The sequence below is a fragment of the Zosterops lateralis genome, assembly GCF_965231275.1.
Source record: "Zosterops lateralis genome assembly, chromosome: 5".
Lineage (NCBI taxonomy): Eukaryota > Metazoa > Chordata > Aves > Passeriformes > Zosteropidae > Zosterops > Zosterops lateralis.
Window position 1 is genome coordinate 22999804 of NC_139766.1, and position 27779 is coordinate 23027582.

General features: G+C 40.0%; 1 protein-coding gene across 3 annotated transcripts; it reads left to right on the forward strand.

Annotated features, from left to right (window-relative positions):
• Positions 1 to 27673, forward strand: KLF3 (KLF transcription factor 3). 3 transcript variants are annotated; one of them, XM_083861736.1, is made up of 7 exons: positions 1 to 322; positions 4297 to 4335; positions 11031 to 11130; positions 16483 to 16978; positions 17861 to 18011; positions 22303 to 22463; positions 23634 to 27673. In XM_083861736.1, the coding sequence occupies exons 3-7, from the start codon at positions 11074 to 11076 to the stop codon at positions 23813 to 23815; spliced, it is 1047 nt and encodes a 348-aa protein (XP_083717862.1). In that variant the 5' UTR covers positions 1 to 322; positions 4297 to 4335; positions 11031 to 11073; the 3' UTR covers positions 23816 to 27673. The 3 variants fall into 3 exon arrangements, with proteins under 3 accessions (XP_083717862.1, XP_083717860.1, XP_083717861.1); XM_083861734.1 differs by having other exon boundaries at positions 11034 to 11130; XM_083861735.1 differs by lacking the exon at positions 1 to 322 and adding an exon at positions 620 to 1052.
• Positions 27674 to 27779: the final 106 nt, after the last annotated feature.

Below are 27779 nucleotides of genomic sequence, written 5' to 3' on the forward strand. Positions count from 1 at the left end.
CGGGCGGGACCCGCCCGGCCGCGCTCCCTGCCCTGACCCTCCCACAGCACTCACCCCGCCGGCCCGGGGAGCCTGGCAGGGCGAGCGGCGCCGGCGTCATGTGACAGCGCGGCCCGGTGCCAGGAGCCCGGGGGGAAGGCGAGCGGGCGGAGGGCGGGAGCGGGCAGCTCCTCCTCGCACACGGACCCGGAGACTCCGCCGAGGCGCCTCAGCCGCGGGGACGCGGGACACGCCGGCCTCGCGCCTCGGTCCCCTCGGAGCGCTGCCACCCACCGCGACCCCCGGCGCTGCGGAGCCCGCGGAACCGCACCGCCTGCCCAGCGTAAGTGTGAGGGCGGGGGTGCCGTGGGGGCCGGGCCGTGCCGGCTGCGGGATGGAGGTGCCGGAGGAGGAAAGTTTCCAGGCGCCGAGAGCAGCGCGGGGCCCGAGGCGCCGAGGTGGTGCCGCGGGAGCCGCGGCCACGCCGGAGGTGGCGGGAGCTGGGTCTGGTCAGGCCGCAGTTGCGGGGAAGGGGGAGCAGAGCCCGCCGGGGGCTCCCTCGGCGGCGCCGGGGAAACTCTCTGTGCGGCCGGCGGGAGCCGGGGAGGGCCGCCTGTCCGCCGTGCCCGCGGGCGGGCAGCGCACCTGTGTGGCCGGCGGGGCCGCTCGGGGGGCGCCTTCTCCGGCGGGAGGGCCCGCGGGCCGCCCGCCCCCGGGGCCGCTCTCCCGCCCAGCGCCGCCGCGGCCCCCGGCCTCTCGCCGGGGCGGGACGGGACGGGACAGGCGCCTCCTCGGGTACGGGCTGAAGTGCCATCGGACCCCGGGCGGGACACGGTGCCCCGCCGACCCGAGGCGGAAAGTGAAGGGGCTCGCTGGGTTCGGCGGCGGTGGGATAGATGCCAGGGCAGGAGCTCGCGTCCGGGCCGTGTCCCTGCCAGAGCGCGGGGCGGAGCGGCGGGCGCCGTGTCCCCCCTTTAACTCTTGGTGGAGTGCAGGATGAAATCGGCTCCTTCAAGCCTGCCCCTCGTATTGTCACGTCGCCTTAGCACCGCTTGGCCGCCATGCAGGCGAAGGTAAAACGTGGGACAGCACAGCAGCCAAGTGTGGAGTTACAAATAACCTTTCACTTGCTAGATGCCTTTTGTTGTTTTTTTCTTTTTTTTTTTTTTCTGGATTTCTGTTTATTTATTTGTTTTTAACGGAAATGGGAGTAGACGTTACTTGCCTTGGACCCACTGTCAGGTGAGTGCCCGGCACACAGGGGAGCCCTGGCAAAGGAAGGCTCACAGCACCCAGCTGGATCTAGTTCAGAATAGCTCAAGTGGTCATTCAGGAATTACATTTAAAAAATATATTAAAGTTGTTTCATGCACTTCCCTTTTGATTCAGGTACTGTACCTGCACTGTACACTATGTTGTATTCACTTTCCTCACCTTTGAAAATTCAGGAAGTGCCACTGTTTATAGACTGAACTCTGAAGGTTTAATTGTTGGGAAAAGCTGAGTTCGAGTGGCTGGTAGGAGACCTCGAAGACTTGACTTCATTTAAACTAATATAAATACACATTATCTGTATTGAAAAGACAGAATTACATGGCTGCTGAGCAGTGACTTTTCCGTTAAATACTTCTAAGATACTGGCTTGATAATCACATGAGCAGTTGGTACTTGTGTGAGAGGAGTAACATCTGGATTTGATAATCCGACCTGACCCAGAAAACACTTCTTTCAAATTAGCTTTCACCTTGTATTTTTAAGAATATATCGTTATTGCCTAGTACCAAAATATATATAAAAAAACAAAGCTAACTTGAGTAGGCTTTTTTGTACAAGCAGGCAAATACTTGGGGTTTTTTTTTTCCCTGTTATAGTTATGGTACAAATCACAAGAGAGGCTGTGGGGGTAAGGGTGAGGGGTGGGGGCAGGAAAGAATGCTAAATGTTCTCTCCCTTCCTCGAGAATCCAAGCAAAATTTCCTCCAAGTTGCAGAAATGAAAGGGAGCCATTAGGTACTGTGAACATTTGACCTAGCCAACACCTGTTTAGCCAAAAGCAAAAGCCTTCAGATAAATAAGGATGTAAGTGTGAGTGAGATGAGTTGAAGACTCAGTGATATTAGAGATGTTATACAATCATCAAATTACCTATATTTGCAGTTCTCAGTATGAAAAAGTAAGGAACTGATACTATTGGCATAAAACCTACACCCACACCTTGCTGTGTAGATGCTGTACTACTCCATGTTCATCATTATTCCAAGCTTGGAACCCCACAGCATTTGTTGGTGTTGCTGTGGTACTCATCCGCGTAATTTGCTGTAACTTTCTCACATTTGATAATATTAGATGTCCCCCCCATGGCATATTAATAACTGATGCAAGGTATCTAAGAGGAGAGAGACTATTTGAAACCACAGCTTTGGGGGAAAACAAGTGTTGAAGTTACTGTTCTATGTGAAATCTAGAGAAGTTGTGCTATCCCTCTGCTTCAGCTTACTTCATTTATTCAACTTTATATGTGAGTGCTTCAAAAATAAAAGTAGTAAATTCATAGGCAGTCAGATTCTGAAATGAAGTCCGAGTGCATATGAAAACAGGGATGTGGAAGGCTAAGCATGTGATGGCTTAGAAAAATATCCTTGGGTGTACTGAGTGACGTTGGTCCTCAGCTATGGAGCAGTGTTGAGCATGAGTGAGCCACTGTCCAGGAGCAGCCCCAAGCTTTACAAATCCTGCCTGCAATGGTCTCATCCCCCAGCTCTGTCTGCAAAGAAGGTACTTATTGCCAGGCTGGGCGCTGCCTCTTTGATGTCATGAAGCCAGAGCTCTGTTTAGCTACTGGCATTCTGTAAATACTGTAATAAACCAACTGGTCTAAGGGAAGGTTTCAGTGAATCCTCCTGACCTGTGGTGTCTTAAAATCTCCTGCTCCCTCATGTTAAGGGAGACTGTTTGTAAATAGGGCAGGTCCCCTGCATAAGGACAGTGTTTTTATTCACACCCAATGAACAAACACCTCCACCCACTGTTGTTGTTTTAAAAGACTCCAGCTGCTCATGAATATAGGGTCAGGGAGGGCCGCCTAAATGTTTCTCTGTGCTTTCTCCCCAGCACAGCCAGCAGAGCTGTTTCCTGTTCTTTGTTTCAAGGCTGGGGTTTGCGTCACACATTCCAAGTGGCATATGTGGTGCTCTTTCCTGTTTCAGGCTGTTTTCTGGCAGTTCGGTAGCCTCGTCCAGGCCCCTTGTCACTGCCCCTCAACTCCCAATCCCCACCCGATGAGTTATCATGTCTCTACACACTCAGGATTGCTTAAGATGCCTGTGTTATGTCATAACGAGGTTTCCAAGTTAACCTTTAACGCGTGCCTTGACTCCAATATAGTTATGAGGGTGAAATGGAGTTTTTAGCTCTGTTTGCTGAAAACTTGAACTCAAGTCTCCAGAAAGTTGTGAGCCAGTTTTTTGCTCTCACTTGCTCATCAGCTGATCTGGAATAGCTCCATTAAAGTCACAGAGTTGCACTGATGTATAAAGAGTATAAGTGAGAAGAAAGTCTACATCTGTAGGCTCATAGTGGTGAGAGGGTTCTGACTTCAGCCCTTACTCAACCTGAATTGCTCACTATAAGCACTTTGTATATCCGGATCTCAAGAGGAGTAGGTATTTTCTCCTTACACAGTCTAGAAAGATTCATTGTCTTCCAGATTGTAATACAGAATATGAGGCATTGCTCTCTAACTTTTCTTTGGTATTAATAAGTGCTGTCCCACATTTTGCATTTTTGAAGGTAAAAAAGTAATTGTTTTACTCCTGTTTTTATATTTGTCTTTTCCCCTCACCCTGTTGCAGGCAGATGTAGTGAAAAATTGAGAGGAATTTAAGAAAAACATAAATCTTTCTGTTGCTTTGGATCTAAGAGAAGAGCTAAAGGACACAAGCCAAAGCTCATTGAAATCAAGAGAAAAAACTTGAATTAACTTCAGTGTGCTCTGGATGAAAATGCAAGATGGAGTATTTTTTTTCTCTATCTGTTATGAGCTGGAAAATGCGTGGTTTCTGTACACACGGAATTACTCCCAGCCTTTCATTTTATTCTTATTTTCCCACCACCCTGTCATTTTTAAAGTAGTCTTTTAGTTCCTATTCTTGCTCTTCTGGATGCTAAGGTTAGTTAGCTGTTTGAGATCATTGAAGGTATCTTTAGGCAGTATCTGAGACAGACACTTCAAACTTCTTTCAGAGCTTAATTTTATGTGAAAAAAAATTGTTGGTTTATTTGCACATACTTACAGCGAACTGTTTTTTGTCTTTTTAGAAATCCAGATAAAAAGAAGTATTTGGCTACACTGTTTTGGTAAGTTGCTTATTGATTATTTTAATGTGTTGCTCTCAGTTTTTTTTTTTTATTTTGTAGTTTTTCTGTTCATTTTAGAACACCATGGATGAGTTTACCCATTAGAACATGATTACATATTTTAATTCTTGTACTGTTAATTTGCCCAAGATTTCAAACAGTTAATTCTTTTTTTCCAATGTCAGAGGAAGAGTTGGATTTAACCGTTTTTAATATTGGGAACTGCTGTATAATAAATGTAGTAAGTTTTGTGGTTCACACCTTTTTGTAGCCAGAAGTTCTATAAAATAGGGAACTGAGGTTAAAATTATAATAATTTTTGTAAACCAACTTTTAAATATTAATTAACACCGCTAACAGGAGGTCTTTTAGAGTTCTTTTATGCTGTCAGCATTCAATCTTTGTGTTTTCATTCCAAGGCTAGTTGCTTCCAGTCCAGAATATGAAGTTTGGCAGAGCTGGTTTTAGGAGAGATTTAACTCTTCCCTGTGAAGCATTTGCTTGATGCTGAAGCTTCCTTTGAGGGTTTTGTAGCTGCAGGTGATATCTCCCAGGGGAAGGAAGTGTAAGTGTAGATCAGCCAGATGGAAAGACCAAGCTCCAACAGGTTTTAAATAGTAAACTAACTCAGAAGAGAAAAAACCTCCAAACAAATGCATGGTCTGCCTATCATGCAGCCAGTGTGTGTGTTACCTGCCAACTAACTTGATCCATGAAGACGTGACAGAGTTTCCACTTTTAAAGAGTCTAAGCTGCTTGGATCACTGTCACATTTGTACCCACTGCAGTGTCCACCTCTTTTCCCTGGTTGGTTTGGGGTTTTTTTTGAATTTCCATAGGTTCATAGAAGTTAATCAGCATTTGCCCTGTATTCAGATTCTTGTTCAAATCAATCATTTAGGCAGTTATTCGTAAAGGTATACTTCCTTTCTCTAGGATTAGATTTTCTTTCTTTCTCATGCTATAAAAATGTTGAATCTCTTTTTCATGTTTCCTGAAATAGCAGAACCCTTCACATAAGAGAACATATTTTCTGTCATTTTCCCCCTCACAATGAAAAGGTTTAATATATCTCCTTTTAAATTATCTTTAAAATTAACCTCTTAAGAAAAACACAACAAGAAAAGTGAAGTTCAGTTTGGAAGGGAAAGATTATCATACCATTCCACATACATAATTTGTTTTCAAAAGTCTGATCTTTTATCCTTACACTGTTTCTCCTTCTAAGAAGTAGGCTGAGACAGGAAACCAGACAGCAGTCTGCCCTGATAAGGGAGAATATTGTCTAATGGAGCCTCAAGAGCTTTTCTTTCTCCTCTTAGGTTCAGTAAGTAGAGAACTGAAGGTTGGACGGGGTTTACATGGGCTCAGTTTTTCCTTGGTAAAGATGATATTTTTTTAGCAAGCACTTCAAGAACATTTTCCCCCAAGATTTTTACATACAAGAAAGCCATTTCCAGACATGTGGCTTCAAAGAGCCTGCAACAGTATTATCAGAAATTTAATTGAAATACCAATTAGTCTGCTACATGTCAAAGCAGTTCTAGGTCAAACAAGGTGACGTCAACAAAGTTATGATGCACAAGTTGTGCAAAAACACAAGTGTTTCAGCCTGCTTGCAGTCCTGAAGGGAGGATGATAAAAGATTTTCATGTCATTTTCATGCTAAGAAACAAATGTAATTTGAAATACTGAGTAACAGAACTCTGTAGAAATGCTCTTTTTCTTAAGGCCTATCAATAAAACTTCAAGGAGAAAATTTTTGCCTAGGTACCATTTTCTTTACAAAATATTGTAACTTTTTTAACAATTATTATTGTTACCCAGTGGACATCTAGCAAATAAATACAGAAAGCTGTTGATCAGTAGAAGATTGTCTTGGTGTTTCTTCATGATTCTTCTTCTGCTCTGTTCCTCATGATCTGGCTGCTCTGGTCTCTTCCCACAGCACCATGTCTGGGCCTTTGTCAGCTTTGGCTGAGTCTGACTGCTGTGCTGAGCTGGAGAGCTTCTTTGCCTGCTGCTATTTTGGGGTCAAGTGCAGTTAAGCACTTGCTTACTTCCCATTAAAGTTAATGGAACTTTAGAAACACTTTTTTGCTGACTCAGGTCTTGAGGAGCAGCTAGTACAGTAAAGTGCAAATGTGTTACAAGCTTTAGAAAACAGCTTTTATACCTTCCACAGGGAATGTTTGTCTCAGAAACTGGTTCCTCCCTATCAAACACTTTGGAGGTTCCACTGAAGACGACTTCTCACCTGGGTTCAGAAAATCTCCCTTCCCTTTTGGACTTCATCAATGGCAGTGAAGAATCTTTTGATACTATTGCTTCTCCCTTGTATCAGAGGAAGTTTGACTTGAGGTTCACAGGAGTCATAGATTCAGAGCAACATGTCTGAGTCCAAATGTTATTGGACTGAAGAGCTTTTGCAATGTGACGATGTTTGCTGCTGAATTCAAACAGTGCTGCAAGAGCTGCAGTTCCTTGCAGAGGGCACTCATGCAGTGCTAATCTAGCAGATATCATTACATTATTCTGTAATTATACTGACAATAACAGTCATACCTTGAAGCTTCTAGACAAAGACTTGCTGTACATGGGGCAGCATTCTCTTCCTTCCCTCAGGCACAAAGACTGAGGAAATAAACCCTCTATGTTCTCAGGCAGAGTGAAGAGTGGCAAAATGTATGGTCACCGCTCCCCTGTCTGCTACAAAAGTCAGTCACTGACTGCTCTTCCAGGTATTTAATGAGAGCACAGGCTTTATATTAGAATAAAACTTCGTTGTTGGATGTGCACAGTCAAAACTGGCCCTCCACCCCACCCTTTCCTTTCATAACAGGCCTGCAGAATTGGTGGACCTTGAAAGTAGATGTGCAGGGCTGCTGGGAGTAGCTGCACTGCGGTTGCCCTTTTCCAGCTGCTCTGCAGTGCAGATGTGTAGTCTGAGTGCATTCTTTAACCACTTTGCACATTTCATCCAGGATAAATAATCTAGACAAGCCCTTATTGTCAGAATACATGTTTAAGTACCTTTAAGCTTTCATTTAATCATAATTATGTGTCTGAAACAATAAACCATAAACGTGTCAGGAAGTTAATATTGAGAAGTGTTCAATCCTGACAAGGTGATGAGCTCTAACGATAATGAACTTCCCTTCTGGAATGGATACCTTGCTGTAAATTGGATCATAAGGGCAGAATTTGTGTTGTTTCTGGCTTGCTGTCTTCACTGGACTTGAGGTAGGAGAATAGTGAGGGACTTTGCCTGGACATTACCTTGCACCTGTCCTTATTTGCATACAAAACCCAGTTGCTTCATTCGTCTTTCTGAAGTACAGGGTGTGAGCAAAATCTTATCAAAAGCTGTGTCCTGTTTGGACAAGTTGGACTGACTTGGCAGAGATCCACAGGGTGGAGTGAATGGGAGGAGGCAAGAAAGTAAAACTGGGTGGCTTGTTAGCAGAAAAAAAGGAGAGCAAAAAAAAAAGAGAGGGTGGAATGTTTGCTAACTGGATTGCAGTTAATTATTTAGTTTCAGATTACATTCATTTTAAATTCTTTTGCTTCACATGAGAAAATCCTTTAATGCAAAATAGTTTACCTAATAAAGTCAAAGACAAAAGTTCCTATTTTTTAATACATATAACATGAATATATTGTTGTCACCCCACCTGTTTTTCCAGAGCACCTCAGGAATGAGACATGGTATTTTGATTTTCCAGAAATTATTTGTATATACTAAACAATTTGCAGGCTTTCAAACAAATACATTCTGAAATCACTCTGTAAAGTAGAACCCAACTGTTTTTTCATTCCTCTGTAATAGAAACAGATAAGACTGTTTACCTTCCCTATTGCCCCCTTCTCAAATGTTTAGGAGAGAAAGACTGAGAAGTTTTGAGTTAAGAGGTATGATTTTACAAATAAACTGGGAAAACCTACCTACTTCTTAGTGGACGTACCATACTTTTTTATTTGTTTTGAGTGTATGTGCACATATTTGCTCATGAGTGTGGTCCAAGATATTAATTTTGAGCATTATTTTTACATATAAAGAGGAATCTTTTGTGAGTTTATTTACAGCCTTAGAAAAACGTCATTTCAAGATAAATTTTAAATGCCAGATCCAAAGCTGACTTACATTGACTCTATAGCAGTCCTACAGGACCAAGTGTTACATTTTAATTAATTTTCCATTCTTGAAAATTGGTTTCCAGACACTATCAAATGGGGAAAAGAAACCTGCTTAAGAGTAACATAATAAAGTGCTTGACTCCTATATTCCCGTGCAGCATAGTAAACTTATATAGAAGTAAAGTTTTCCTCTGCTGTTCTCTAGATGACTGCACTTGGAAAAGACTGAGAATTACTTTTCACTTTTGTTCAGAGTAGTACACTTCCTGTTGTCTGTGTCAGTTTAATTCCTGCACAGTGATTTAGAGCTATCTCAGGAAACACTGAAAAGTGTAGCCTATCGTGTGAAATGTGTATGAAGTGTCTTTTCACACACTTTCTTGGAGTAAAAGGTGAAAAGGAATAATCTTTAAACTGAAGAAAATATGGTTTCAGATTCACAAAAATTACAGAAAGGATGAGCATAATTGCATTTACTTAGAACAAATATTTGCTTTCTCTCTCTATGTGTGTCTCTCTGTCTTTCTCTCTTTTTCTCTCTCCCTGTCTCTTTCTCTCTTTCTCTCTCTTGCTCTCTCTCTTGCTCTCCCTCTCTCTCTTTCTCTCTTTCCTCTATTCTTTCTTTCCCTCCTTTTCTCCTTTCTTCCTTCACTAAAGTACAAATTGGCGTCTGCTTTATCTATGCACATACAAGCTAAAAATCAAAAGTTTCTGGAAACCTGAAAGGAATTAGTTCCAAATTCCTGTGGAGGATTCCGAGTGGCTACATTCTACTGTAAACTTTTTTCATTTCTGAAAGTACAACTTTTCTGTTTTCACAATGCAGATGAACGTGTGAGAATATGAATGATGCATAGATACATGGATATATTTCTGGCAAGCCAGTATTCTGAAAAGTTAGTTCTAGCTATGTGACATGTTGAAACCTGAAAAAGATAACTAGATAACAGTTATCTAAATGATAACCATTCAAAGAAAATAGTATAATTAATAACCTTCTCACACACATACTTAAGGTATTTACTGAATTATCACAACTTTTAGCAAATAGTGCCATCTTACACAACTGCTTCGAAACAGGTATTAAATTTAAGTTGGAAATTGCATTAAGCTGCATTATTTGTTTCACTTTAATTTTACCATTTGTTTTTGTCAGGCCTTCAACTTTGATAAGGTGAATTATGGAGATACTATAATTTACTCTGCTACTTGTTTATTTCCATTATTCAAAGTGCATATTGTTGTAATATATTTCCAGAAGTCTTTAAACTTTGTTTATGTACCTGAGTAATGGTAGACTTGTAACAACTCATGCCATCTTTCTCTGGAAGCTCTTAACAAATTTTGATCTATAAACACGTGTTAACTGCAAAATTGTTCATTAGTGTAGGCTTATTAGAATTGTTATAATTTGAGCAGGTACATCTTTAAATGTTCATTTACATTTCTGGGAGAATTTCCCAGCCACAGCTACAAATCTGTTGGTGAGCCTTCAGCCTGTCCTGCAGGGTGAATCTCAGATGGTGGAGTCGGGCTGTATTCGCTTCTTTCCAGTGCCATCTACCGGCCAAATTGCATTTGTGTCATTTACTTTCGTCCTCGCATCTTAAAAGAGGTTGTACCGCTTCCAGGCAGGGCTGTGAAGGCTATGGTGTACGGTCAGGACTTGCTCCTTTGACATCAGTCATATAATGTATAACCTCGAGTGATTTATAAACAGCTTGGCAACGTCTAAATGTCATTGTGAATAACTTCCCCTTCCTTCCCCTTAGTTTCTCTGTGGACCCTCATGGCTTTACCCAGAAGAGGTGTCTCCTTTCCTTCCCAGTGTCTTTTTAAGATGACCATGGCAAATGTGTAGTATGACAGTTATGACATGCTTTATGCTAAATACTTTTATTTCAGGCATTTAGAGATTGGACAAGTAAGGTTGAACCCTGTAGAAAAAAAACCTCCACAGAATGCAAGCAGATTTTTTTTAAAGTGCTTTTATTTTGCACAGTTAGCACAAGTAGTTGTTGAATTCTCAGTAAATCTATTATAACTGATGCTTTTTTTTCTGTTAAGTCATTGTAGCACGTTGAATGTAGTCCATTAGTCTTGAATTTTAATTTTTTTTTTGAGTTGATATCGGTGTCACTGTATATGATCTAGTGAGTATTTCTGTTAGGACCCTCAGGAGATGGAGATCCTCTCCAGAATCAGTTCACTTGTAAAAACAAGATTTTTGTGAGGTTGTAATGCTGATGAGAAATGCGTGGTCTAAACTGCGATGTGTTAAAACACTTTGACAGTTAATGAAAGTGAAAATTCTGTGGTCTTGGTGTGCTGACATGCATCACAAAAGTTGAATTGGACTTTCATCAAAGTGAGCAGGTGTCCCTTTGTTTCAATAGCAATTTGGAAAGAACTTGGAATAAAATCAGTCAAAGATTTAAAAATCTATGTTAGAGATGGATAAATATTCACATTAATCTGGCAAAATAGTAAATTCTCTACAATTCAGAAAGTTGATTCGGGTATTTCCTGTGGCTTTCTAACACCTTGTCTTTCCCCAGCAGGACAGAACCTCAGAGGCATCAGAACAGGTGAATAAAAAAGATGCTAATGTTCGACCCAGTCCCTATCAAGCAAGAAGCCATGGAGCCTGTTTCAGTGGTAAGACTTCAAATATATTTGCCCTAAAGATGACTCTTTAGTTTTTCCACCTTTAAAGTCATAATGAGATGTAATTAAGCTTTGGACTAGCTTAGGAAAGCATGTAAAGCTATATTTTGCTCTTAGTGCAATCAGATTCACATTCTAGGAAAACTTAGTCATTTATTAATTTATTGCCTTAAATGACTGACCAGTTGCCTATCAGACGAGAGAGCATCCATGTATTCCTGAGCCACTGCTCTGTTAAATATCATCTCTCTAGCTCATGCTGCTGATGGATTGGGTTGAACTTAAGCTGCCACCCTTCATGGTGAAGCGGCAGTAGCCTGTGGTTTTAATGTTACACCTTTGAACAGCTTCTTGCTGTGCCTGTTTTTCTCTTGATTGTGGTAGCAGGTGCCTGTGGCTAACTCTGCTCTAAACAGCAGAAAATTATTCCTGCAAATACCCAAACCAGCAATGGCTTTTTACTGGGCAAACTGTTTGCATTACTTTACCAAATGAGCAAATGAGAACTACGGCAGTGGGCAGAAAAGGGGAAGAGGAGACACTTCTTTAAATCGGGTTAATTTTCCTTGAACTTAGAGTATAGGGTCATCTCAGAGAAGAGTCTGATAAGCAACAGCAGCAGGGACATGTAGATGGGAGCAGTACAGTGAGAATTGTGATGCTACAGGCTGCTGCTGAAAGGAAAAGTTTTGACTTTGATCCCTCCATACCAACTTTGTGTCTCCTTTGAGTGACTGAAGAACTGTGTGGTCCTAGAATGATTTGGAACCTTTGGATCAGCTCAATGAATGGTCAGAATTGCTAACCCACCAAAAATACTTATTTTTTGGTCAGATCAGAAAGCTAATCTAACTCATTCTGTGCAGCTGCTCAATATTAGAGCAAGGGGAGGAGGAAGGATGAGAGAACAGGACTTCCCCTTCCAGCAGTAGCCTGCAATAACAGATTAAGTGTAACATGAAAGCACACCCCTAGAAAGGGTGATCCATTAGAAGGGTGAAGACAGTGTACATAACTGAATGTGCATTAAACTTGTGCCCTGAATGGCATCTTTCAAAGTTTATTTCCTGTTTTATTTAAAATAAAGAGTAATTGTCATAAATAAAAATGCATCTGTAAGCAGTCTGATTTCTTCAGTGCTCTTAATAACACCTCTGGGAGTTAAGTTTATATGCATTTTAAAATTACAGTTTGACTTTTGTGGGGTTTATTTGCTGGAGAATAATAGTAGAAAAAAAAACCTCACTGATAGAATTCCAATATTTGGGTCAAGAAAGAACTTTAGTATTGGCCAGTCTGTCTGTCACTTTAATCACAGTTATTGTGTAACTATATTAAGATTAGTGGTGATTATCTACTCTAATCTCAGATTATCTAATGGTGTGCACTGAAATCAGAAAAGAGGCTGGTTTTACAAAAGAAGTGTCACTGCTGCCTTTTGGGCCACCTTTTCTGCACATCTGCCTTCATCTCCCAAAGAAGGTTCTGCAATGCTTTGGAGTTCTGCACAAGATACACAAGTGCCCCAAACAGTTGTGTATTTCTGCCAGATGGGCAAGGTCAGTCCCTCAAAAGGCTCACCAGGAGAGGAGTGAGCAGTCTTTCCCAGACCAGCAGATGAAGGAAAAACTGCAATGGGAAGAACAAGGGAGCATTTCTGAGCTAAGTGCATTTCAAGACTAGAGTTCCAAATATTGGTTATTCTATACTATATCCTTCTCCCAGTGATGTGGTGCCTTCCATGAGTTGGACCTCTGGAGTTTTCTCATAAGTCAATGTAATCACACTGACCACTGTTAAAGACTACTCAGAGCATTTTACCACATCTGTATGTTTTTCTTTTTTGCCATTGCATAAGGGAAAAAAAAAAAAAAAAGAATGTCCAGAGGAGAGTATGGTTTCTGAGTGAAATTTCCATCACTGGACACTACTTTGTTTCTCCTCAGGCTGAGGACCATATGTGTTTCAACTTCTGTACACACATAGGCTGCTTAGCCCCAAGCCCTGGAGCTTCCCCGCTCTTCTTGGTTTTGGTGGATTTCTTGAAGCCCTGATGCCACAACAGAAACTGCTCTGGAGACACTTCTAGAGGGGGAGGTATTGTGATGTGGAGAGAACAGGGGAAAGGACAGCAGCCACTGAGTGAGTTAGTTTTCTTGACCACCTTTTGAGGAGGTGGAATGAGAGAGAAACTGTTAGTGTGATGTTCAGAAGTGCTAAGCGGAGCAGTATGGGTTAGCATAACCCAGAAATATAAAATCAGGATTATTTGTATTGCATCTTTCATTCTGATAGAATCATTAGAGGCCAAATTAAATTAAGCCCCTTAGGAATAACTCACTCTTCTCTCTGAATGTACAGTGTAGATGTAGAGTTTATCTGTCTTTAAAACATCACAGTAGTAGGAGTGGAAGGAGGAAACTAGTAATGGTTTTGATACCACTGTATTTCAGGGTGTGTGGCTGAAAGGATGAACTATACTTCTCAGGTGTCTGAAGCTTGCACCCACACTATTTCATCACTCTACCAACAGCTCATGCCACTTATTGAAATGAATTATTGAACATATATTATGATAGTTCTTAATCCTGACAAAGTCATCTGAGTCCTACCTAAAGGACTGCCTATTTACTGCAAGGACTTTTAAAACATTTGGACAGATACCAGTTACCATTTAGTGAAACAAGTTGCTTTTCTGTTTGAATTGGAATAAACAGTTTGTGTAGCAAAGTAGTAGCGAGAAGACTTGGTTAGGCACAAGAAATATTGCACTGATGATATGGGTCATGATGATTAGATTTACTGATAATACAGTATCTAAATATTGCCAATGCAGTATATAATATACTGAGGTCTAAAGGGTTATAATATATATATTGGCAGGTTCAGCTAGAAATGTTTACAGTTCTTTGGCCTTGCAGAATGCACAACTACAAAGGAACAAAGCACCTGTGGAACTACTTCAGGATTTTTTATCTTTGTATGTGACTGAATCTTGGCATTTTTACTCACCCATCCAAAAGTGAGTGCACCAGTCCTTGCCGTGGGAGTATTCTGCTGGCCTCCCTACCATGGAGGGGGAAATCTACCTGGAAGCTGTCCAAAGTCTCAGGAGACCAATTTTCCCAGTCTCCAGTAGCATTTCTACCCTTTTGCAGGCTGTGCACAAAAATCAATCACAATCATCATCACGCCTCCATCAAAGAATGCATAAACTGTGAGCATCCAGACAGCTATTCCTCAAATTCCCACCAGGTGTTCTTAGGATAAGGTTACACTTAGGGATGCTTGTTCTTAATGGACTCATTGGCCAAAAGCATTCCTGGAGATTTAAATTTCTCAGGCTTTTTCCTTTTTGGCATTCTTGCAAGGGAAGAAAAGTTCATAGGCAATGACACTGTGATCATCCCTGACATACCTGCAGCACTTTAAATGCACCAGTGCTTAGTGGTGGAATGTTTACGGTTTGTTAAAGCTGGGTGAACTCTGTACTGTAAACCAATAACAGGAGTTTTAACAGAAGTATTTAATGTTTCTTACTTGCTAAAAATTTTATTTTCTGCCTATGCCCATAATTTGATTAGATGTAATAGATACTAAATGCTGTTAAATATTAAATTATATCAATATTTAGTGGTCTTCATCACTTAAAATGCTAATAATTTCACTGCTTGCCTCAGCAGTGCTGGCAAGTCTACAGACAGCACTTCTTGCAAGAACAGCATTTAATAAAATTCTGACGAACCAATTACCATCAAAGATGAATGTTCCTGTACATGCAATTTGTAAGAATTGCATAAGAGAATATATAACTTTCAGAGATTTTATTGTAATATTTACTATTTGAAGATCATTCACCATTGTGTGTGCTGCTTTATTTGAATGTTTTATGGACTGACTGACTCAGCTTTGTTGTTTTATCAACAAAGTGCTATGCCCACAGGAGGAAAATTAAATGTTTTCTAAACTCAGTGTTTCAAACAGTAACTGAAAAGAAGAAAATCACATTTGTGTCATTTTGCAAAAAGACCTCCAGTTAACATTTAAAATTAACCAAGTGTTCCCTCACAGGGAAGATGGAGGTAAGAAACCAGGAACATGTATTGACAGAAGTGTTCACCTCAGCAAGAAAAATAATGAAATGTTACAGGAATAATTTTATAAAAATACAGTGGTTTTATACTTCTGATCTGTTTCACTTTATACCATTTTGAACATTTTTTAGTCCCACTCATCAAAATATTTTTGGCAGCTAAAGAAGTAATTAGTTTCTTAATATTAGTTTACTTACCTAAAATTGAAAGATAGCATTTTATTTCAAAAAATTGACAACGCAACTAAAAATTTAAATGCATTGCATTTTCTGTGTCTCACTGCTGTGTTAAAGCATCACATCAGTTTCCATTGTGAGTTAGCTGTTAGTAAACAACCTCAATTTTCAACAGTTTTTAAATGCAGTATTGGTCTGGGTATTTAATAGTACTACACTCTGCTGTTAATGTTAATACTTCTTGGTTTACAAAAATCACTAGATATGTGTGTTACTTACATAATACATACATATATATGTATATATAAATTATTACTAAATTGTGGAGATCTTCACATAGGTCAAGATTAGCTTTGCTGTTTATATTGTAATGGGAAGTGCTAGCTACCACTAACAGGAATATTCTTCCAACACACCAAATGTTTATCCTTGTACTCATTTTCCAAAATTAGACTAGCTAGTTAGCTGCTTTGCATCTCAAAAAATCATTTAGAAAGGTTTAGATTTTACCTTTTGCACCCTTGAGTTTCTTACCCATTACTTAAAAAGTTCAGCTGAGTATTTTGTATTGATTGTAGGGTTCAGATTCATAATTTCTTTCTTTAGTGATGATTGTTTTTGGATTACTTTGAAAATTTGATTGGGACCCATTACTTGCAATTCTAAGACCAACTGAACTCCTCTCTTTCCAGAATTGATGATTCTCAGTATATAGTTTTATGCTTGGCATAGCAGGTGTATCTCCCAGGTCAGTTAAGAAACATACAGTTTAATAAATGACAGGCAATTTTAAAAGGAGAAAAGTAGTTAAATAGGCCTTGAAGATTTGTTTTCATAATCTGTTTTACATTGCTTCTGAAACAGATAGTGAATCAGAACTTGATTAACTTCCTATGTGTGGAATCTGAGGCTTTATTTAATTCACTTTTATTTAGAAAGTGCATTAAAGTGCTTTCGTGAAACAACTTCTTTTTGCCTGTTTTATTGGCTGCCTTTCTTTTTCAGCAGTAGCTGTGTGTATGTGTTGATTTATTATTTGATTTTCTGTATTTCTTTTCCATTCCTTCTGACAGTCATACCCATCCAATTACATGGACCAAATGAAGCCAAACAAATACGGCGTCATTTATTCTGCACCAAGTATGTTGCACAGTAAGTTCTACTCAAACGCTGAAGGACTATCAAATGGAATCCAGATGGAGCCAGTAGACCTTACAGTAAATAAACGGAGCTCACCATCTTCAACTGGAAGTTCTCCTTCCCCACTAAAATTTCAGACTGTGCATAGGAGAAGTTCACCTGGATTGACTCTGTCCTCACCCAGCTCACCTCTCAGTAAATTCACACCATCACCCCCAGGAGTACAGCCTCTTTCTATGCCAATAACAATCCCACCTGTAATGGCCGCTGCTCTTTCACGCCACGGACTGAGAAGCCCTGGGATACTCCCAGTTATACAGCCTGTTGTGGTCCAGCCAGTTCCTTTCATGTATGCTCCCCATCTCCAGCAGCCCATCATGGTGTCCACAGTTCTTGCAGATGAGATGGAAACTCCAAGTAGCATGCAAGGTTGGTGTTGCTAGAATTTCTTCTTATGCTGTCTCATCCCGATAAAATAACAAATATCCAAGCACTTGGTTTCTGTTGGTTGTTTGCATTTTAGGAAGTGGGACATAATTCCTGTTCTTCCAAAATAAACAGGCATAGAATTTGTTGTGTAAATATTTTGCCAGACTTGCTAAGGTCATAGGATCACAGAACAGATTAGGATGAAAGGACCTCTGAGATCCTTGAGTCCAACTTGAGACCAAGCACCACCTTGTCAACCAAACTATGGCAGCACGTGCTACATCCAGTATTTCCTTAAACACCACCGGGGACTGTGACTCCACCACCTCCCTGGGAAGCCCATTCCAGTGTCTAATCACCTTTTCTGGGAAGAAATTCTTCCCAATGTCTGAACTAAACCTTCCCCTAATGCACCTTGAAACCATTTCCTCTTGTCCTGTCTCTAGCTGTCTGGGAGAAGAGACCGACTGCCACCTGGCTACAACCTCCTTTCAGGCAGGTGTAGAGAGCATGATAAGGTCTCCTCTGAGCCTCCTTTTCTCCAGGATAAACAACCCCAGCTCCCTCAGCTGATCCTCACAGGACTTGTTCTCCAGACCCTCATCAGCTCTGTTGCACTTGTTTGTATCTACATAAACTATTGATCTACCAAGATTTGGACTGATAATAATCAGACTGATGAAAATGAATAGTAATGTTTTGAATCATAGTTCATCAGGAGATCATTAAAATGGAAAGATTTTGTACTTAGTCGAAATTGTCACAGTAAATGTAGAACTGATAGATTTGTTTTAGCTATAGATTTTTATGTATATTATTTATTTCCATAACTCTTCATAATTTTTATGTGTTGCCTTCCCTCTCCTACCCTCTCCTGTACAGTGCCTGTCATTGAGTCTTATGAAAAGCCCACACTGAAGAAAACAATCAAAGTAGAGCCAGGAAGCGAACCATCAAAGACTGACTTCTATCCTGAACAAATGTCACCTCCAATGATGACCTCCTTGTCTCCTCAGCAAGTAATGTTGCAAGAGTAAGTAGCTAACAGTAGTCTAAAGATCAGCAGAGGCATGGAAAGCAGTTTACTACAACAGTTTCAGTTCTGAGGAGTGGGAAGGATTGCTGCTGTGCTTTAGAACATGTGATAAAATACAGGAAGATCCCTCCCGCCACTGTCACTGTGAAATGTGATTTCAACTTTCTTTTCCCCTTTCTTCACCAATACAGGAGTTGATCGTGTTTATACATTGCAATAGATCTGCCATTTATATAATGCATTTCTAAAGTGATGATAGGTCCCAGTTCCACAATTTACTGAAAGTAGGACTCCTAATAAGCCAATGATAACCTACTTATATAAAATCAGCAGCAAAATTGAAAGAAACTTAAAAGGCAGTTCATACTTGTATCTCTATTCATGTTACCTGAAATACCTTTCTTTAAAATGAGTGTTGTGACTTTTTCTTCTTGGAGGGCCTCTTTGTCTTCTCAAAAGTTTTGTCTGCTTAGTGGGAAGAACCTCTTCAGGCTTACAAGTCCTATGTATATTCAGTGAAATTGCATTTTTACCTGAGGCCATTGTTCTGGGGGTTATTTTTTTTTGGTAGCTCAAGGAGTTTCCGAAGCTATCTTCCCTCACAGCCACTTGTTTCCATCCCATTATTAGCTCACTGTGCTGGTATAGCTGTTACTGGGGCCACTACATGAACTGGATCACAGATCTAATGGGTTTTAAAACACTGTTGTTTGCAAAAGAAAGGACAAGGGCTAGAAGAAGAAATCAGGTCTGGAGCATAAACCTTTTAATTGAAAACATTAAAAAGTTCTCAAGAAAGTACCTGGGGAGCCATGGGCACCCTTCTATTTCCTGTTTTCCTAGGGAAAATCCTGTCAACGTACTAAAACCATGGAATGACCCAGAGCCTGGCTCATCCTTCAGCAGGCAGTGCTCTGGGTAGGAAGTCAGGCTGCCAGCCCTGGCACTGGCAGGAGCTGAGGGAAGCTGAAGTTGGGACCTGAGCAGGGCTCACAGCACAGAACCTCAGAATCCGTTTCTGCACTTCCCTCTTGCTCACTGTTACCCTTGAGGTGGTTGTGTTTGACCTCACCTCACAGAGTAACGGAAAGCGGGCTTCAAGCCAGACACTCAAAATCTGGTGTGAGTATGGTCCAGAGAGAGAAAGAAAAGCATAGGATAGATGGGTGGTCTCCTGTATTTCCTCCAGAGCGCTGCCTCTTCCTCCTGCTTGTGGCCATTGGGCTCAAAAGCACACCACAGCACCAGGGCTGGCTACATTCCACAACAGCCTTCTTGTGGGCACCCCTCCTTGTCTTCAAACAGTCTAGAGGCAGCTCCTAGACTGAGGGCTCTTTGCAGTTGGTTGCCAGCTAGCTTTTATAAACTATGTTTATATGCTGTTTCTTTTAAATCACCTTATACGTTTTATTGTAATAAACATACTACTGCTAGGTCAGGACTATCAAATGGTTCAGTTTATTTTCTGTCTTTGTTAAGTCTCTTTAACAAGAGCAAACCAGTAAGTGCTGTTCCTGGCTGGTACCACACCCTTCCTCCAGGGCTGAGACTTCTGCAGACTTGTCACCTGCATTAGTGATTTGCATTATTTATTTCCCAATGGGTCTGGTTTCCCCAGGAAACCTATTCACTGGACAAAGAATATAAAATTTGGTATAATGTGTAGATAGCTTTGTTACAGAAAACGTTTGTATGTGCATGTTTCCAAAGCATCTCCTCTGCTTGCTCATGCAGAGTGTTATGTTCATGGGGATTCTGTCCTTGCATCGTAACAAATTAAATTGCTTTATAGCTGTCCTGTGGAGCTCTAGTTCTTGCTCCTAGAGCCAGCCCTTTCAAGTTCCCATTCTGCTGTGTCCAAAACAAGAAGTTTATAAATTGTATTTCTTAACATTAAAATACATAGACAACTCACACAAGTTACAAGATGAGATACTTAAACCTTTATTAAAAAAAAAAATGTTATTGTCTCACAGCTTTATGAGCTATAGGCATTAGTTAGGCATTAAAGTTTTTGTCACTATTCATTGGTTCCAGCTGCCCAGACTGGTATTCAGACACCTAAGCTACGTTAAAGGGGCATAGGAAACCTTTAGTGTCACTGAAGTGACCTATTTAAGACTTCTAGGTGACTTAATTTGCTTTAGTGTTAGCTTTTGGCAATATATCTGTCTATATCTGGATATCCATATCTATCCATCTATAAAAATAATATTGGTGACATTTCTGTAGGGATGGCTGGACTTTCTAGTATGACTGATAATGAATATGCAGTTATTTCTAAAATCAAACTTGACGTAATAATAATAATTGGCCAAATACAAGGAACCTCATTAATATATTTTCATGCAATTTTCAAAGTCTAACTCATGCTGTGAACATAGTGCTGTGGTGAAGAAGAAAAAGTTGTTGAGGTTTTAATGTAATTTTTGGAAGATACTCTTATCTATTGAAGAGTGACAGATGGGTAGACTTAAATGAACTTACATCTAGTTGTAAAAGAGGGAATGAAAGAATTAGGGCTGTGCTTTTATTATTGGCACTTACTTAATATTTACCTCTGAATTTGACACCACCCTAACCATTTTTTAAAACTGCCACGCCCTATCTGATTATTGATAAGATTCTGTTGTCTTGCCAGCATCCTCTCCCATAAGGGGACAAGGAGACATTCTCAGTGCTTTTTCCAGACACTTGCAGATTGAAAATCTAAATCACAAATTCTATATGGCCAATATTATTTTTTCTCCCTTTTCCCAGATGTTACCATGTCCAGGACTAGCCTCCACATATAATGATTTAAACCAAGTCTGTTTGCTGTCCTAAGCCAGAGCTTCTCCAAAAAGATTGGCATGCAACTGCATTAAAACTGAGTATTGCTTTAGAGAGGCATTTCTTTGGAAGCTAGAAATCTGCCTTCTTATTTAAGAGTGTGTACATCTCTGCCTAACATCACCATCTGGGGTTTCCTGCCGTTCTAATATTTTTAGCTAGATTTAATGTGTACTTGAAGAGTACATCACTCAACAGTCACAGAACCACCCAAGAAAGAGAATTTGGCTCCCAGTTCCCAGATTTTAACACTTAAGAATCAGTAACAGAATTCAACTTTTCCCACATCAGTAAATCCCCATTATGCTGCTGTGGGGTCATAGAAAAATCTTTTCTTCTCAAGCCATGCACAAGATTTTCTGTCGTTAGCACATGCCTTTTATTTTGCTGAGAGAAGTGGGTATTCAGTCTTTCTGAAAATTAGGCCCTAAAGCAACTTGTAGTAAGTAACCAATAGAGCCCAGTGTTACAAAACATAAGTTGATTGGTAAAAATATGAAATAGGTTAACTTAGGAAAGACAGGAGATCTAGAAAGCTTCTTTCTGTTGCATGGAAGAGCTGGTTTTGCAACAAGGAATGCTAATATCTGCACGTTACATTCTACACTTTGTACCTTTATGCCAAACATACGTTTTCTAAGATTGATGTGGAAGAAAGAATCATTGTCCCCAGTTCTGCAGTAGGGGTGTCATTCAACAGTCAAAGACACCTTTTAAGAAGTTTGTATGTTTTCGCACACGTGAACAGTTATGGATATGTTTGTTGCAGAAGTCCGTATGTAGTTTGTATATGTCTTACCTGCACTGTACCTGTGGGCTTCTAAAGTGAAAAATTATGTTTATGAAGGTGGAGGGACAACTTCAGACATCCTGTGGGTGTGCCACACAGGCTAAGCTCTACTTTTAGGAATTGACGTCAGTGGTACAGGGAGGCCGCACCCTGCTGCCAGCACCAAACAGGAAATTCATAATTACATTCTAAAGGAGTGGCTGGAACAATAAAGATTGAGTTCTGCTTTGAAACCCTAAAGACACAATTTCTTTAATAATATGGAATAGCTGTTTCCAATTACAATCAAATTAGTTGTATTTGAAAGAAAAATAATAGTGAACAAATAAAAGAAAAGTTCACTGAGCGTTTAAGAAATCTGGGTTTGACTGAAAAACACGAAGTTGAAGGGGGTTTTTCCTCTGTCAGTTTTAAAAAAGGGCTAGGAAGTTGTAAAAATGGCTACATCATGCCACAAAGTGAGTAAACATTTTAAAATACTCCTGCTAAAATACACAAAATTTGCTAAGCCCTGTTGAATTTTTTGACAGGCATGTAATGTTGTTGTTTGTGCCAAGAGACAGAGCGGTAGTGAATAAAAAGTCTCTGTTATGTTATGAATCATATTAGCTGAAGTTTGCTTTGCTAAATGTTTTTGATTTTTAACGTTAATTTGACTTTTTGCAGGAATCACCCTTCAGTTATAGTTCAGCCAGGAAAGAGACCTTTACCTGTGGAATCTCCAGACACACAAAGAAAACGCAGAATACATCGATGTGATTATGAAGGCTGCAACAAAGTCTACACTAAAAGCTCCCACCTGAAAGCTCACCGAAGAACCCATACAGGTTTGAGCACAGCTATGCTTCTCTTTCATCAAGTCTATGATAAAATAGTAGACTAAGCTTATAATTTCTGCTCATGGCCAGGTGACCACAGGTGTAAATAACAAAATGACAGAAGGTAGATTTGGCATTGTTGTGAAAATAATTACAGGGTGAGCAAAAGACAGAGGACGTACTAGGAAAAACCTACAACAAGAGACTGTAAGCCAGAACAGGTCCACACTGCATGCTGATGTGTTTTACATTCACTGGCTCTTCACTCATTTTGTGTCCAGTTGTTTGCAGTTTACTCAATCCACACACCGTGTAAACACCAAATCAGCTGAAACTGCACTGGCTCACCTATGACATCACTGTTAAATTTGACTGTGATTTCCATGGGAGTAGCCCATCTGCAGAAGTCTGGACTGTATGCCAAATGCAAACACATATGCTCTGTGAAGATGCTAACCACTGGTGCTGTGGTGGTTTTTTTCTGAATGAGTGTTCCAGTAAACATATCCCCATCTCTCTTCTCCACAGAAATGTTCATCTTAGCATGCTGAATGAATATATACACATGCAAGGTTTTTACAAGGCTACTTCTTTTAGGAAAAATGGAGCCCAGTTCATGTCTATTGTGCATCAAGCCGACCCTTTACCTGTTGGGCAATACAGTGGTGTTAAAGGAGGAGGATGACATATTAGTAATGATAGAGAGTTTCAGCTGAGGTACTTGTGACAGGGGTGCCAGTCATTTACACTACATTAAATTTCAGAAGTCACAAGAATTCTGCCTGTTGTGCTTTATGGTAGCACAGTCTTTTCCCCCAGAAATCTAGAAAATGAGATCCCTGTTTTGAAAACACTTGAACAAATGCTTAAACCTCCATCCCTCTGCGCTTCATAAGACAAAACAAGTGCTAATACAGCAGAGAGAGGAACAGAGAGACAATAAAAAAATGAGTTGTGGCAGGTAGCAATTTTTTGGTCAGTTAACTTCGACTACACAGTTTCTAGTGCAGAGTACTCTTGAGTTTTGGGCTGTTTGGAAGCTTTTTGAGTAAGCATTGAAGTACTTGCTAAAATTCGGCAAGGGAATAGAATAAATATGTCAAATTTATGTGTGAATTTACGTGATCAGAATTGATGTGTTCGTGTTTTAAATCCCCACTTCTGTGTTTCCTTTTCCAGGAGAGAAACCGTACAAATGCACTTGGGAGGGATGCACGTGGAAGTTTGCTCGTTCTGATGAACTAACGCGGCATTTCCGCAAGCACACAGGAATCAAACCCTTCCAGTGCCCGGACTGTGACCGTAGCTTTTCACGTTCGGACCATCTTGCTCTTCACAGGAAACGCCACATGCTAGTCTGAATGTCTTCTGTCCCTGACTCCTGTCACACTTTATTTGTTTTTTACACATGCATTTTAATTTGGATTCAGCTGGTCTGGATCTCTGAGTTTATACCATTAAAAGCGTACGTATGGTCAGTAACAGATGTTATCTAACCCTTCTATGTCCTTGCCACGGGTCAGACCTAAAGAATGTGAACACGTCTTTTTTTTCTCCTGGGGATGCTAAGCAAACCCTTTCTGCATTCAGTATGTTTATTGTATTTCATTTGTGAATAAGGGAATTTTTAAACTAACAGCTTTTGTTGGTTTCTTCGTATAATCGACCCAGCATATACTGATAAAATAGTAAAAGTTATTGAATATCCGAAATGCTAGTCCTTGCCAGAGACTATTATTTATGTGCCCTGTAAGGGATACATTCTCATTTTATGCTCAACAATGCAATGAATGGACTCTCCCAGCTGTGATGATTTCTGCAATGTAGTTGATACAACAGTTTTAGAAAGACACCCGATTTAAAATCCCCTCTGCGCAAACACTGAGTAATGCTGAGGAAATAAATCTAAACAGTTCAATTACTTCACAGAAAGACTGAGTCATAGTATCATTTACCCCAGTCAAAAAGAAAAATGGGCAGGAATTTGTCCATACATAATACTGTGCATCTAAACCAATATCATCTGTCATCTGTATTACAGCATAGTGTATATCCTTGTTTTTATTGCATAATGCCTTGGTGGATTTTTTAAGGGAAGACATTGTGTGACTCTGTATGTCTGGTTTCTGTGCAAGTGTATGGATGGAACACACACAGTTGAGGAAATGGCTTGAAGCTGAGTCAGGGGTTTACCATCAGGAAGTTTTTCACCCAGAGGGTGGTTGGGCACTGGAACAGGCTTCCCAGGAAAATGGTCACAGCACCAAGTCTGTCTGAGTTAAGTCTGGACAACGTTCTCAGGCACATGGTGACTTTTGGAGTGTCCTGTGCAGGGCTGGGAGTCGGACTTAATGATCCTGATGGGTCCCTTCCAACTCAGAATGTTCTATGATTCTGTGATTCTATGGTACTCTCCTGTGATTTGGCATTAAATGATATTCATGGAAACCTACTGCACCTCATTTCAGGGATATAGATTATCCCCCTGCAATTGTGCCCCTGCATTTCTTCTAAATAAGTTTTTTCTCTTTGCTGTACTTCAGAAAATAGCAATCATTAAGTCAAAAAGGCTCTTAACTGTGTTGTTGTGAGTACCACTGTGATACACTACAGTATTTAAAATTATTGATCCTCAATATTTTTATGAGAAGATGGCATCAGATATGAAGTACTTCTGATGGTAAATTCAGTCATGTATCTGTTTTGGATAAAAGCATATACCAAATCATCTAGTTCCTAACTCTGATTTGTGACTCTCAATGGTAGGTACAACTGCTTCCCTGTGGATGTGTCTATTGTATTAAAACCACGCCTACTAGCAAACAGAACTCCATAGGTAAAAGAAATTGAATTCAAGCAACCTGCAGTTGCCCCTAGAAGTGTTCCTCTGAAAGGAAGGTTTCTGTCTGTATTAGCTGGCAGACTTCATGGCACTGCAAGGAAACACAATGTATTTCTCTACACTCTCACACACAAGCTCATTTTCCTTCCTTGCCCTATTTAAGGTAACCACCATTCCCTGTACGTTAAACATACTGAAGGCAGCTTTTCCTTTTTTTTCTTTCAAAAACCCAGTGAACAATGGAGGTGTGAGGGAAGAATTCTATAGAACTCTGCAGGAGACAGGTGGAGTGTCCATTTGCAGGTGGGTATATTTGAGCTTATGGAACAGGTAGGCTGTGCTTTATATCCAGTGGAGCCCAATGCCAAACAATCTTGGAGATGTAATAGTGTGGGTGCAAAGAGCCTTTATTTGGTGATAGGGCTTTACCAGCTGTTATGCTGACATCCATACGCCTGTGGAGTTAGAGAAGGAGAGCTCTGTACTTGTAGAAAAACACTCTTGACAGCAGTTGCTCTTTTCCAGCTCTATACACCCTCACCACCTCTAGGGCTACATCTGGTGTCTTGTAACTCTCCTTCATCTGCTCATCTGTGGCCCTGAAACACCTGGCACATGAATCGGTCTTTTTTCTTTCTTGATAGGCCAGATTGTTAGTGACATTGAGGAACTTGTAGGAAAGAGACTGATATTAATGAGCAGATGTTCCAGAAGGTGGACTTTGGTTTTATATTTGTCAGTGGTAGCAGAATTGGCTTGAGGTTTTAATGGCAATTTTGTGAATCTAGGCACATCACTGGCTGAGAGGCTCTGTGGAGGGAGCCCTGTGGCATCAGTCACAAGTCTACAGACATTTAATATCCCGGGATGAAAACAATTCTCTGTTCTGTTATAGAGGGGAAAAGCAGATACTATAAAAAATAAGCACCTTAATGTCAACTGGTCATATTTTTACCTTAAAAATAAAAATTTTAAAAATTCAGGATTTTTAACAAACATTTCTTTCTAATGCTGTTTCTCTTTTGAGGCTTACATTAAATGGTTTTATTAATATGTTTTTTAATATTTTTTTAAATCAGTACCCTAAAAGCAGAACTTCTTTGTAACTAAGAATTACTTCTGATAATCCAGTCTAGGTTATTTGCCATGTTAACTCATTAGCTTATGTACCTTTTTCCTGAAAGTATTTATGCTAATTATGGGGTCAAATACAGTGGAGATTGAGCAGAACTTTAAAATTTCATCCATGTGTCTTGCAAATTAGGACAACAGAAATTTAAACATTAAGTATTTGAGATTATTACATGATAATGCCTTCCTTATAGGATTTTTCAGTTGTGTCTGTGGTGGTGTCTTTGTGGGATGTCTAAAAGGTCACAAACAAATACAGTTTTAGCTGAAGGTCAATTTACATCTTAACCAGCTCATTGGTTCAATTTATCCCTCAAACTTTGATTTGAGGGATACCTTGCAATTTTCAAATATACTCTATTAAACACTTCACAAAAACAGTAATTCCATCTATGCCCTAAAGAAAGGCCAGTTTAGATAGAAAATCCTAATCCTGGAAAATGAGCATATTTAAACTGCCCCCACATTTCTACCCTAACAGTATTGCACTGTACAGTGTATAACAGGTAATACTGTTTTACTAAAATGTGCCTGTTTAGGTCATTTGATTATAATAAATTACCAGTTTCTAATACAATTGCAAGAAACTAAGCAGGTAGGGTTTATTTAAATATGTATGGTGTTTATTTAAATACACACAGCATCATGCAACAATACTTCTAATGCCACATCTTTTCAAATATGTTGTCTCTGTCAAGGTTAGCAACATAGAAATTAATACAAATCTGTTCTAAAAAAATTTACAAAGCATTTTACATCTCTTAAGAGGGCTACACCAGTTTTTATTATATTTTACAGATATTAGCACTTAATGTACTTTAGAGGGTCAAAATAATCTTTTTGCTTAGCATCTCTCACCTGCAAATATAGCAAGGATTTTTATTTACTTTAATACTTCTATAAACTATGCAGAATTTTTAAAATAAAATGTAATATATTTTATAAGCTAATAAGACGAAATGGCTAATTAAAGGTTTCTAGCGTGCATTACTATAACTTGCAAATATGGAGACATTTTGGTAATCTTTTCTTACTAAAGATGTGAATGTTTAATGTACTTTCACTGTTTCTACTTTGGTAGTCCAATGGGAATTCAGTAATGACATTTTGTCATGTCAAACTGTGAACATAAATTTGTACTGTACAGTCCTCATGTTTAGTATGTTTAGTATATTTAGTATAATTAGTATATTTAGTATACAGTGCATATGTATTATACTTGTTAATAAAACACTCAGAATGTTGTTTGTGATGATGTTGTGACATGCTGGATGACAAAGAGCAGTGATGCTGTGCTTGGGTGGGAGGCAGGCCTGGGGGAGACCCCTGGTGCTCTGGGCCTTTGGGTGGCC

What these genes read in the sequence shown, in the direction of transcription:
- KLF3 (XM_083861736.1), top strand. Translation starts at nt 11,074, where the DNA reads ATGCTAATGTTCGACCCAGTCCCTATCAAGCAAGAAGCCATGGAGCCT. An exon ending in AACTCCAAGTAGCATGCAAG is followed by an intron (nt 16,979 to 17,860) that starts GTTGGTGTTGCT and finishes TCTCCTGTACAG; the next exon opens with TGCCTGTCATTGAGTCTTAT. An exon ending in TCACCGAAGAACCCATACAG is followed by an intron (nt 22,464 to 23,633) that starts GTTTGAGCACAG and finishes TTCCTTTTCCAG; the next exon opens with GAGAGAAACCGTACAAATGC.